The sequence below is a fragment of the Furipterus horrens genome, unplaced genomic scaffold (genome assembly GCF_987537825.1).
Source record: "Furipterus horrens unplaced genomic scaffold, mFurHor1.1.pri manual_scaffold_2, whole genome shotgun sequence".
Taxonomy (NCBI): domain Eukaryota; kingdom Metazoa; phylum Chordata; class Mammalia; order Chiroptera; family Furipteridae; genus Furipterus; species Furipterus horrens.
Genome location: NW_028327172.1, coordinates 66130938 through 66144653, shown reverse-complemented (window position 1 = coordinate 66144653; position 13716 = coordinate 66130938). Strand labels below are relative to the sequence as shown.

Here is a 13716-nt window from a genome sequence, read left to right as displayed (position 1 = left end):
TAAATCACAGTGACAAGAATAGGAGAAGAAAATTTAGTAATAAGAATGACCAATTCATTGTTGATTCTTGAGGATGGAAAAAAAATATCAATTGGTTTCTCTTATTTTCAGAATATATATAATAGTGATGAAAAACATTTCCTAATCATAAACCTCTCTAGTTCTTTTTAATATCCCTAGATAAATAATACTCATAAAGGTACATTTATTTGAAGGTAACACGAGTCATTTATTTCCTCTTGTCAGGAGATCCTTTAATCCCTGTAAGTACATAAAAATGATTCACCTCAAGAAACTTTGATTTAGGTTAATACACACTTTTTGAAGTAAGAAAACAATATGTTGTCTAAGTTTTTTAAATTGTTACTTATCAGGGGCTTATTAAGGAATCCTAAAGAAGGTATCTAAACACTTGTTTAATGAATAAAATTTCCAAAGATTATAACTTTTAATGTATTTGAATCAGTAAGTAAGGAGGGATATGTTAATGTGTAATATATATTCTCTAACACACTATTATATTTATAAACCCTCAAATAGAGAAAGGTTCTATGATTACCTTAACTTTTCAACAAAGCCAGGGCTAGAACTAGGGTTTTTATCATTTATCTATGAATCACAGGTTAATATTTAATCTGTGCTAAAAGCATGAGTACAGAGACAGGTCTCACACATAGCAAAATATCTGTAAGCATAAATGTGAACTACTTAGTCATTATTTTCCCCCTTTCTCTTTTATTATTCTTAGTATTATCAATAGTTGTTATTATTTATCTGAGTTCTCATTTCCTTAACAGGGGCCTTACATAGCACAATAAGAATATATTTATATTCAAAATTTTAAAGTTAGTAAAAACATTATAAATGAAATATATATTAAAACTCAAGTACTATAAAATAAAAATAATGTAAGGAGCTCGGGTATCACATATAAAAGAAATAAAAGAAAATCTTCAAACCATTTGTTAAATAATTTAAATACATTTTAATGTGCAAATCATATAGTGTAGAAACTATAGTTCATTTCACAGGTCCTTCATTTTGATGCTTATCCTAAGTACATCATCATTACATTTTTTATTAAATTTACCAACATGTAATCATTGATAGCAATGTGTATGTATGATAGTAACTTCAGGTACCATAATTAAATAAAATCAGATGTGTATGGTATTTGAAAATCAATAAACATGATACACCATGTAAACAAAATGAAGGGTAAAAAACCACATGATCATATCAATAGATACAGAAAAGAAATTCAATAAAATCCACCAGCCATTTGTATAAAAAAATCTCAACAACGTGGGAATCGAGGGAATATACGTCAATTTAATAAATGTCTTATATATTACAAAACTACATCCAATAATATACTTAATGGGCAAAAACTACAAATGTTTTCCTTAAAATGTAATGGAAGTTCTAGATACAACAATCAGACAAGAAGAAGAAATAAAGGGTATCCAGACTGCAAAGGAAGAAGTAAAACTCATTATATTCAGGTTATATGATACTGTATAAAGAGAAGACTAAAGATGTCACCAAAAAAAAAAAAAAAAAACTACTAGGCTGATCAATTAATTCAGTAAAGTAATAGAATACAAAATAAATACCAAGAAATCAGTTGCATTTTAATACACCAATAATGAACTATCAGAAAGGAAAACTAAGAAAATAATCCTATTCACAATTGCTTCAAAAAAAGTAAAATATATAGGAATAAATTTGACAAAGGCTATAAAAGACCTGTACTTAGAAAATTACAAGACGCTGAAGAAAGAAACTGAAGAAAATACAAGTAAGTGGAAGCATATACCATGTTCATGGATAGGAAGAATTAACATCATTAAAATGTCCATACTACCCAAAGCAATCTATAGATTCAACACAATTTCTGTCAAGATACAAATGGCATATTTCACAGAATTATAACAAATGTTCCAAATATTTAGACCTTGAATAGTCACAGCAATCTCGGTAAAGAAGAACAAAGCTGGGGGAATCATGCTACCTAATATCAAATAATGCTACAAGGTCATACTAATCAAAACAGCATGGTACTAATGTAACAACAAATGTATAGATCAATGGAGTCCATTCAATAAATGGTGCTGGGAAAACTGGACAGATATATGCATAAAAAAGGAAACTAGACCACCTTCTTATACCATGAATGAAAATAAATTCAAAATACATTAAAGACTTAAATGTTAGACTTGAAACCATAAAAGTCCTAGAAGAAAACATACACAGTTAAATCTTAGACATTTCTCATAGCAATATTTCTTCTGATATATCAGGAAAACAAAGGAAAAAATAAATGGTACTACATCAACCTAAAAAATATTTACACATCAAAGGAAACCACAAACAAAATCAAAAGACAACCCACTGAATGAAATAACATATTCACCAATACATCTAATAACAATACCCAAAATTTATAAAGAATTTTTGAAATTCAACACCCAAAAACAATAAATCCAATTAAGAAATGGGCAAAGAACCTAGATAGACAATGCTCCAAAAAGGACATACAGATGGCAATAGAGATATGAAAAAATGTTTAACATCTCTAATCATCAGAATGCCTATCATCAATAAATCAACAAACAAGGTTTGGCAAAAATGTGGAGAAAAGAGAACCCTTGTGCACAGTTGGGAATGCAGGTTGGTTCAGCCACTGTGGAAAGCAGTATATAGTTACCTCAAAAAATTAAAAATGGGACTATGTTTGACCCAGTGATTCCACTTCTGGGAATGTATCTGAAGAAACTCAAAATGCTAAAAAAAATTTATGCACCCCTGTATTGATTGCAACATTATTTACAATAGCCAAGAGTTGGAAGCAGCACCAGTGTTAATCAGTGAACAAGTAGATTTAAAAAAAAATCTGTGGTACATTTACACGATGGAATACTATTCAACTGTAAAAGAGGGAAATCTTACCTTTTGTGACAGAATGTATGGACATGGACAGCATTATGCTAAGTGAAATAAGCCAGTCAGACAAAGGCAAGTACCATATGATTTTACTCCTTTTTTGAATCTAATAAGTAAAATAAACTAATAAACAAAATAGAAACAGACTCTTTGATACAGAAAACATACCAACAGCTGTCCAAGGGGAGGGGTTTGCAGGGCCGAGTGAAAAAGGTAAAGGGAACATCACATCCTCACAGACAACAGTAGGATGATTAGCAGAGGCGAGAGTGTTGTAGGCAGTAGAAGAGGGTAAAGGAGGGATACATGGTGATGGAAAACTTAACTTTGGCTGGTGAACACAAATACACTATAGAGATAATATATTGTAGGCTTGTACACCTGAAACTTATAATTTTATTAACAAATGTCACCCAGTAAAATCAATAAAAAAGAAAAAAGAAAACAAATATACAACAATCAACTTGAAAAAAATCAGATGCTTATTAATTATGTAAGTTAATTTTCAAGTAAATGTTTATGCAGATTTATCAAGTCACTGCTGAGGCATCTGAATAAGTGAATAAAATATTATATTTCTAAGTGTTATCATCTAGCTCTTAGTTATATTTGAAATTTCTCTCTCACTAATACTTCTTGCTCCATGCAATAAAATAAAATTAAAATAAAATTAGACAGATTCTCACTTCCATGTGTTTACTACCACTGTCCTGCCCCTTCCACCTGGAAGCCTCCACCAGTCCCATGGTCTAAATTCACTTAAACCAGATCTTCCATTTTCCTCAAGTTTCCTAATCAATAACCTCTTCTTCCTCTCAACTCTATACATACTTTATCTGTACTGTTCTAATGTAATTTATCATCTTTTATTAGGAGACATATAATGTGTTATTTCCTCTAATAGAATTTACATTTTTTAATGAAAGTCATAATATTTAAAAATAAGACAAATCATATATACTAATGTGTCTGGCCCCTATTCCATTACCACTCCATTTTGTTTCTTCTCTAATCTAGGCTATGAAAGACTGAGAATCCAGAGAGGTTATGAGATAGAACCTGACACTGGGTTACCACTGTTCACGTTGCGCCCAGTGAGGTCATCCATCAGAACTCTTGTCTGCAACTGAGAAACCAAACTTGAAATAATTCAAGCAACATATGAGATACACTTTATTTTTCTGAGAGAAGAGATTTCTGAGTTAAATCCCAAGTAGAATTGACATGCTACCAGTACTTTATCTTTCCATTTATTCTATATCTGCATTGGTTTAATTTTATCTAAATTGGCTTAATTCTCTTCAATGACAGAGTAACTTCTTCCACTACTGGAAGTTTAGTGGCTCTCAGACATGTAGGCTCTTTTTTTTTTTCTTTTTTGTCAACAAGGAGGAACTGAGATTTGTACTAGCTAGTCTCTAGTTCAGAAACCCCAGCCTCAGCTTCCATCATGAATTAAACATTACGTTCATGGCAATGGGATACTCTAACTAACCAAGTGTGTCTGATGTCCATGACACCTTAATAACTGCAGCCAGGAAGACAGTGGCTCCTATTCAACCCATATGGTTAGAAAACATAGAAGAAACATTTTCCAACAGAAATACTGAGAATATAGGTACAATTCTTAGAAGACAAGAAAGAGACATTGAGTTCAGTTGGCAAAAATGTTAAAGACAGAAATGTAAACACCCATTATTTGGACATAAGATTAGCCAAGCCTTTTGAACTCATGAGCTAAGCCAAATGTTTAAGGTTTACTGAATATAAAATCTCGGCCCCAGAAATGAGTATTACTATGAATATCAGACAGAAGTATCACTTGAAATGTTTAACTGCTAACACATGAACACTGACCAATCAGAACTGATCTCCACACAATCAAAAAAAAAAAAAAAAAAAAAAAAAAACACCAGCTCTGCTGTGAGTACTGTATATACAAGTTGAAGACAATTTGCCTGTTAAAGCAGTCACAATAAGTGCAATATGATTATAGACCCTCTGCATGTAATTTTTTTCCAGCCTGTTTAGTCTGCTGCACTCAAATCCTAAAAATGACAGATAACTTGATAAAAATGAGTCAATGTACAACCAACAATAAATTTATTTAATGTACATAAAATCACCTTTAGAGAGTTTGCAAATATAGAGCCTGTAGCCCCATTTTCAAAGATTATTTATCACTATGTTCAGAATTGAACCTGGTAACCTAAAATTTTAGTAAGGTTTCCTGATTTTTCTGATGTCTTTGGCTCTCTGTTCTGCAACACACTTGGAGAAACACTATTCTAAATGCATTCCACTTACGGAAAAGCACCTGAGCTCTTTGTAAGTAATTGGAATAAATAATAAAATCACCAACCATAAAGACACAGAAGGATAGTAATACTGGAAGATTTCTGTTTATAAGGAATTAGGGTAATCTGGTGTGTTCTTGTAATGACATGTAATTCCAAAATAGGCACTCCAACAAAGCCAAAAGAGACAGGTGTAGGGAAGGAGACAAAGACACAGCACAATATTTCTTGAGCATAATAAGCTTAATACAAGGGCCTATCAAAAATAAAAGAGAGACATTGGCTGAAAATATAAGCTTAATAATTTTATCTTTGACTATGTATCTTATAGGATCATTTCCTTTACCTATCATTATCAAACCTACCCAACAAAAGAAATTACAGCCAAGCTGCATATGACTTGAGATATTACAAATAGTGGCTGAAATAAAACAAGCAATGAAGGCAAGCGGTCAATGATTGATGTAGTGCATGTGCTGTGCTGTGCTGTGCCTGGATTGTTATACCCTGTGATTGAAATTCCCCAACAGAGTGATGTCAAGAAAATAGTTGTGAACTTAAGGTCAGAAACCTCCTATTTGTGCTCTATTTTCAAAACAGCTTTCTATAGAACTTTGGGCCACTTACCAGACCCCTTTGACTCATAGCTTTCTTGTATTTAAAATAAAGAGGGTAAAGTAAACTGAAAAAAAATAAACAAAAACTTTGGTTGTAACATAATTATCCCATGAGACATAAAGCAAAACTTAATTCCTGAATGTAATCAATTGTTAAAGAGCAAGCCGTACCTAAAGAGCTTTCTCATCTGTCCTTATAGTTTGACTATCAGAGTAAAATTTAGAAGAACGAATTATTACTTACAGTGGAGCTCAAATTAAGCAATGTAATTTGAAACCTTCATTCAAACTTAAAAATTTAATCTTTAACATCTAGTTACTAACAAAACTCTCGGTCCCTGTAGTGAGGTTTCACCTTCTCTTTGACCTTATGGGAATCATTTGAGAAACACCAGAAAGCCCAACATGGATAAAATTACTTACCAAATATTACCTGGAGTGCCCATCCTTAGAGTCATTCTTAAAAGATTAAGGATGTCTTCTGTGCAATCTCAAACATTATAAGAGAAGAGAGAGAATATTTGGGTTTGGCTCCTATTAACCAAAGTATCAGTAATATCATGGTGTTATTCAGAGTCAGACTGAGGTTTTGAAGGGCTTTAAATGTACAATTCTGAGACCTGCTTGAATAAAATGAGAAAAAAGTACTGATATAAGAGTTGATTCTAAGGGGAATTTTTACTTAGGGTAGAAAAAAAAAATCAAACCGAATTACTGTAGTTTGAGAGATTCATGTATCTTTCCTCTGAGACCTCTTTAAACAATTTACTAGAAATAATTATGTAGAAATATTTTTTTTTTAATCCAGCCTGACTTTCACTGCCCTTCCACAACTTTCTAAAGAGCTCAGCAACTGCCAGCACTCACAGGGACTCGTGTAAGTAAGGGTATTAGCTTATTAAGCTTAAATTTAATAAGTATCATGCTAAACCATGTATTATTAAATCATCATCTTAACAGACAGGCAAGGAACAAGAATATTACAGAATCAATGTTGAGACCAAATGGAGAAAGCAGAGGCTGACATTAGGGACTGCTTTCGGTAGTCTAAGAATCTTTATATGAAGGCTTGTAAGAGGGCATTAAAGACATGCTTCTCAATGACAGATACACTGAGCAAGGTTTCACTGTCAGGCCAGGTCCTACTATTCAGGACAGACATAGGGGAAAAAAAAAAGAAGACATGTGAAAATAAAAGAAAGAAAGTCGGATAATGTGGGGGGAGGACAAGAGGGAGGTAGAAAAAAAAGTAGTAGAAGAGAAAAACATTACTGAGAAAGAGATTGAGAAGAATTGCTTCACTTGCTATATATCAGGCTCTTGACACACAGTGAACACACGACTGGGAAGAAACTGAGAGAATCAGCCTGTTAGAATAGGACATTATATTCATGGGAATTCTCTTCTGTTCCCTCAGTTTATAGTTTAAAAAAAAATGAGGTCATTGACATGTCAGAGATGGTAATCTAGCACAGCCAGGTCCAGAAGCCTAATCTCTCTAATAAAAATATCAGTAATTTTTTTATGAGTGCTTTACAGAAAACTAGAAAAGAAAGCAAAGATAATCTTCTTGTCCTCAATGAACTTAAACACTTTTCACCTAAATTGGTTCTTCATCTACCTTCAAGACCCATCTCAAATCAATAATAAATAAAAACAATGAACACATAAAGGTTGCCTGCATATCTCAGAGCATCCAGCTTACTCTGGGTTTCTTTCTCTACTCAGTTCTACTCCCACAGACATACACAAAAGAATTTCATGCAGTGTTAGACACACACACAGATATACGTGCCAATGTGCCCATAAACACAGACATCCCCAAGCACACACACAAGCTCCTCAAAGAAGCTGCTGTGCTAAACCATAACTCTGTTTTCTGTAGTGCTTTACACATAGGGATTTCCTAAAAATTACTTTTGGGAGGGAATTTGCTCGAGGGCTGCCTGAGGGCGCTAGCAAGAGATTTCACCAGGCCTTGGCTAGTACTCTGTTTTTGATATGTGAAAGCTCTATTCAAGCACGTGGCTTCAAATGCCATCTCTAAATGATGACACTTCATATATATCACCTGACCAGAACTCATCTCAAACTTCCTTCTCTTGTTCATGATCTGGTCAGGCCTTTTCTTCTGAATACTTTATAGGTATCAAATTAAATACCCCTAAAATAAACATCATCAACTTTCCTACTGTAGCTGTGTTCTTTTTTCTTTCATTAACATCACCCATCCCCCACCCCCACCCCATCACCCAAGCTACAAACCTTAGTGTTATTATTAACGAGGCCCATACCTTTATCCTCAGCACTCCCATTATACACCATGTTCAGTTCCTTCACAGTTTTTCCCAACTAGTGTCTTTTCTCATTTTTTACTACCATAATGTAAGTTCAGGTCCTTATTACTACTACCTCGTATTATTGAACTAATGTAACTAATTTACCAGTCTCTGCTCCAATTTTAGTATGTGTATCTCAGCAAAATATCAGTCCCTTATTCAAAAGCCCAGTCCTCCAGATTACTTACTGATTAAAATTTTAATGTCTTACTCTGATGATCAAGAACATCTATTTTTGGACTCCATTTATATTTCCAAATTTGCCTAGTATCATTTTCTTTCACATACCAATATGCCAGGAAAATTGATTTTCCTGTTTCCGCTGGTTTCCCATCTCTCTTTGTTCCGACCATTCCACTTACTTTCTTTTCTATCTTTTCCCCACGTTTACAGACCCTAACCATTTTTTAACTCCCTCAGATGCACTTAATACTTTAAGGATACCTTGTTCATAGCACTCATTACTTTAAATCTTGCATTATAATTATTTTGATAGATAGCACTTTTTCCATACCTAAAAATACTATATATTGTTTCTTTCTTTAAGAATACACTTGTCAAGTGCTTGAGATATGTCTTTGAAATGCCCACAATGCCTAGAAAAATGCTTGAATATTATAGTCAATAAATATATCTATTAACTTAATAAGTTTTTACTTATTTGAAAATGATAATGTTCTGGTACCTTGACTTATTTTTTTAAATCAACAATTATTTACCATGAGAAATAGTTGTAGTTATTTATTTCCTTTGAAATATAATCAGTACTTAAACTACCAGTGTTAATTAACACTTAAATAATTATTATTTTACAAAGTACTGAATATACATACAATTCAATCATTAAGGTAAGACAGTCATCATAACTGAGTTTAAGTATCTTTTTTCAGTGCATCAAAAATTTAGCAGTTAACAACCAAACCACAGTGCTTTTCAATGTAACCATCCCCAGGATTGAAAAGAAATTGTGACATTCATTTTATGCTTAAAGACTGTTCTTTATTTCCCAGGTGTGATGGGAGAGTACGAGCCGAAAATTGAGGTCCATTTTCCTCTCACAGTTACAGCTGCCAAGGGAACAACTGTTAAGATGGAGTGCTTTGCACTTGGCAAGTAAGTACATATTCTTCCATAATTACACACAATTGTTTATTAAAATGCGACATATCTTATTTTGAATCACTTATTTTGCCAGGCTTCATTTTCCCAGAAGCCCCTCAGTGGGACAAAGTAACCAATTATCTTTCTAGCCATTTCTATGAACAAGAGTCTATACATTTTTGCTATTTTAACACAGAGGGAACTTCTTTAAATAAAAAAAGAGCTTTACATCTCTGCCAATGTGTCAAGTTTCAGTATTATTCTTAAATTTTACTCAGCAATGATGTAAATAGAAAGAGGGTAAAACATTAAGGTGATATCTGCTACTCACACATTGTATATAGATTTGATAAGGCATAATAAGAAAACAGTATAAAATCATAACGACACTACAATGAACCAATTGCTTACTTCAGTATCTCCTGAAATAACGATAACATGATAGTACCAGCTGTCAATATGTACAACATGTAATCATTTTCCAAATCAGAAAGATGATTTATATCACACTCATTATAATGCCTGCTATACTTAATGGTTGTATTTTGAAAATTTTAAATCCCATGATATATAATTAATTGTCAATGATGTTTACAATATGAGCATTGGGTGTAGAGACAGAAATAGATTTTTTATCATATTTGATTAAAGTATTATGATTTATTTTAAATGGAATGCTTTTGGTTTTTGTTTTTGTTTTTTTAGGGTGATAAGACCTCAGGGTGCTTTCTAACTCTATAATTATAATTTGCATAACTGCATCTCTATCAGTTGTGGTGAGTTACTCTCATAGCATTAACTATAAAGTACTTGGAGATGAAACACACTACATAAATGTGCTTAAAGTAGGTTTTGCCTATGAGTGAGAAAAATATTAGAAAATAGGAGGAATTTAGCTAGAGAGAGGAAGTTTAGGGCATGACCATAGTAAACACTGTTTTCTAATATCAAGACATTAAAATAACAAATATGTACATTTCTATTTAAATCTAAGTAGAAGTAGGATCATATTAAACTAAAAACAAAAAGTGTTGTGTGGTCATTCTTTTAAGTAAAAGATGTCTATAAATAGAAACATATTTCAAGACCTTAAAATTCATCAAGGAGGGATTTGGTCAGATATCTGAGGAAGTTTTCCAAACATAAAGATATTAATTAAATGCACATAGTTAAATAAGACCTTAAGAGCATTGTTTTTACCATTTGTCCATGTTGTGACATCAAGTATACCTGGAAATGTCCAGAGTAAGTAGCTTAATTCTGACAAATACAAAAATAATATATTTTGGTTTGATGTCAAAGGTTAAGTATATCCTGCAGTTAAATAATTCTTAAATGCCAGTATTTACACAAAAGCCACAAATAAAGAGGAGTTATATTGTAAAACAAATTAGAGAACTAAATTTATAGAAGAAAAAAACAATTGGGATATTTCCCCAGGCAGGCTTATTTAATAAGCTAGATGTTTTTGCTTTTGGAAGTCTTGAAATATGCTTAGTAAACTGGTAGTTAAAGTCTCTTTCATTCTAGGTAGGATTCAATTGAAGAAAATACTGTATTTTCTTCAATTTCCCCACATTTTCTCTGCTACTCCCTCTCCCCACACCATCCCAAATAAACAAATATAAGGGATGATAAAGAAGACACACAGCCTGTCGAAGTCTCTGTTGTTCATTTGATATCCTTTTTGTGAAGTGTCACAACTATGATTTTTTAAAAGTGTTAGGAAGAGATATACTTCTACCTAAAGACTAACATACTATTCTGATGAAAGTAAACAAGGTCAAAGAATTAACATCTTCACATATGTTAACTCCTTTACAGCATATTATCATGGGGAGTAGATCATTGCTGTACTCCAGCACTATCACAGCAATTTCCAATTAATACCTGAATATCTGCTTGGTTCCCACAGCTCACCTGAGCAGCTTCCCACTTTAACAAGTACACGATTCTGTGGTGGACCTTTGTCCAAGAACATTATTAATTATTACTAACTATCAATCAGTCTGATTTTCCCTCTCAGTCTTTCCACATGGCGTGTTTCAACCAAGTGATCCTTGTAGAGTTTTATAACCAAATTATAGCCCAGAGCATATCATGCCCTTTTTTTTTCATGGATTTTGCACTTGCTGCTCCATCTATTGAGAACATGCTTCCCTGTTCTTTCCATGCTGGCTCCTACTTATCCTCTACCCCCAACTTAAATATCACCTTCTAATGAGACTGTCTTCTATGACTGTGTATCTAACTCATACTCTTAGTTCTCTATCTAAATACTTGTATTTTTATTTACTCTTGCGTTTCTCCACTTTAAAACCTTTTTTCTCTGTATCAGTCAGAAATGCAGTTGGAAACTGGATCCAACTCAGATGGTTCAAAAGATTTTAGTAAAGGGACACATTAAAGATCTGCCTGTGAGCAGGACCAGAGAAAGAAACTGAGGCATTAGTAGACTAGTGATGGTAGGAAGTCATTCTTGCCCTTTAGCCAGAATGAGCAAGGGGAGGAGATAATGTCATCAGAATCAGGGACAGACTCCATGGAGTGGGACAGGAGCCGCCCAACGGGAAGAAGCTGTAGTCGCTATAGTCATGAAGTGATGCATTAAAAGAACATAGAACCAGGAAATTCATATCCTGACTTCTTTTTCCACATACCTTCTGATCTCCTCTGGTGGCTCTTATGGTTGAAGGCAACCAGAAGCCAGCATGCAAGCCAAGAGGATGCAGTTGGCAGTACACAAGGCAAGGCAGAGAGTGTGGGGGAAGAAGAGAATGAACTCAGAAATATCGCCTACTTAATCCAATCAACTCTATTATTAACAGATAACACATGATAAATAATAGATTCATCATGCATAAAACATTTTGACTAACTCCCTTTCTCTCAAACAAATGTGCCTACATCCACTCCATACCTCTATCTCTTGCTCGCTCATCTTTTCCTATTTATGTCTAAACTCACACTTATATTCTTATCCATACCTTTTCCTGACTAATCTCACCTCACTACAGCACTATGTCTCTTTTTTAGACTTATATTTTCTCCTCTTTTGATTTTCTTCTCAAAACTTATTATCACATTCTAGTTATACTTAGTATTTAACGAAAAATAAAAAAATAAACCTCATTATTTACTGACCCTTAGGAAGAGTTTTTTCCCCCTTGTTTGTTTGTTCACTTTGAAAAGGACTAAAATAAGGTTAAAAATAATAGCAATTTATGATATTAAAATAATGGGATGAAGGACAGAGTGAAAAGTATATGTCACAGGGAGTGATATTTAATGCAGTAATTACTGGAAGGACAAACAATGAAAAGATCATAACACAAAACCTTGCTCTCTCCACCATGGCCTCCTCTAAGCCTTATGGGTGCAATCCAGCTTTTCTACTAGAAAACACCATTTTTAATCAAGTCATTAATTGAATCAAATGCCTTCCTAGGTACACCTTCTCTCTCAAGGAAAAATAATTCATTCGTTAGTGCAAAGAAGCCAAAAAGCAAGAGGTTGGCTTTGGATACCTCATCTCGTAAATGCACATGAGCTAAAGTATCTTCAGAAAACCTAAAAACTGAAATATGTCTGGAGGATTTGAAAACCAACTATGTGCCCGACCATGCACTTGCTCCCATGAATTTTCATGGTCCCTGTTCTCAAAGAGATGCTGTTTTGTCCTCACACTTTTAGTGGATGTAGCACCACCTCTGGAATTCAGTCTTTTCATTACATAAGCAGCAGCAGACACCCTGGCCAACGTGTCCTCCCCGGTCAACCTCTAACTCTAGAGAGACTGACGGCCCATCTTTCTCGTCTCAACTATAAACTGAGACTAAATGACAATAAAGGCAGATGTTCTTCCTCTTAAAATTCCTGACCCAAGGCAAACTGGGATATTTCTTTGCATTGTTGCAGTCACCCTTTCAAACTGTGAGAATATTGTTGCACTGTTCACAAAAATCATTTTTACTCCTCTTTGTAAGTACATTTAGTTCTATGAAATCTGTCCTTAAACGAGTTCAGTTCTCATAATTTAGAGAATGTAAATTGATGTAGTCATAGTAGCACACATAATTTAAAAATATACAAGGTGATATATTTTCTGTATTCTTAAGAGAAAATAGCAGAAAAAAAAAATGATTTTAGGTCACTGAATTTTCCTGTCTCTTAATTTCACAGTTTCACCAACCTGCCTAAACTGAAGTTAAGTAAAAAGTCAAGAGGAAAGCTATAAGTTACATATTTTCTTCTAAAGCAACCTCTTCTTAAATCTCAATTTAGAAAAAACCAAATGGTTTCTCTATAAGCTGCTGCAGTAGAATACAACAGAAGTGGACTAGTTATAGTCCTTGAAATCTCTCTGCAAATAGAATGAGACAATACTGAGTACAGAACTTATGCATGAAGTGACTG

At 33.5% G+C, this 13716-nt stretch overlaps 1 protein-coding gene across 1 annotated transcript in view; it reads left to right on the top strand.

The window, feature by feature from the left end:
• Positions 1-13716, top strand: part of CNTN5 (contactin 5) — a 524441-nt gene that overhangs the window by 189659 nt on the left and 321066 nt on the right. Inside the window, exon 7 of the mRNA XM_090267326.1 lies at positions 9210-9312. Coding sequence (XP_090123452.1) covers positions 9210-9312 — 103 coding nt within the window. The remainder of the gene's footprint in view (positions 1-9209; positions 9313-13716) is intronic.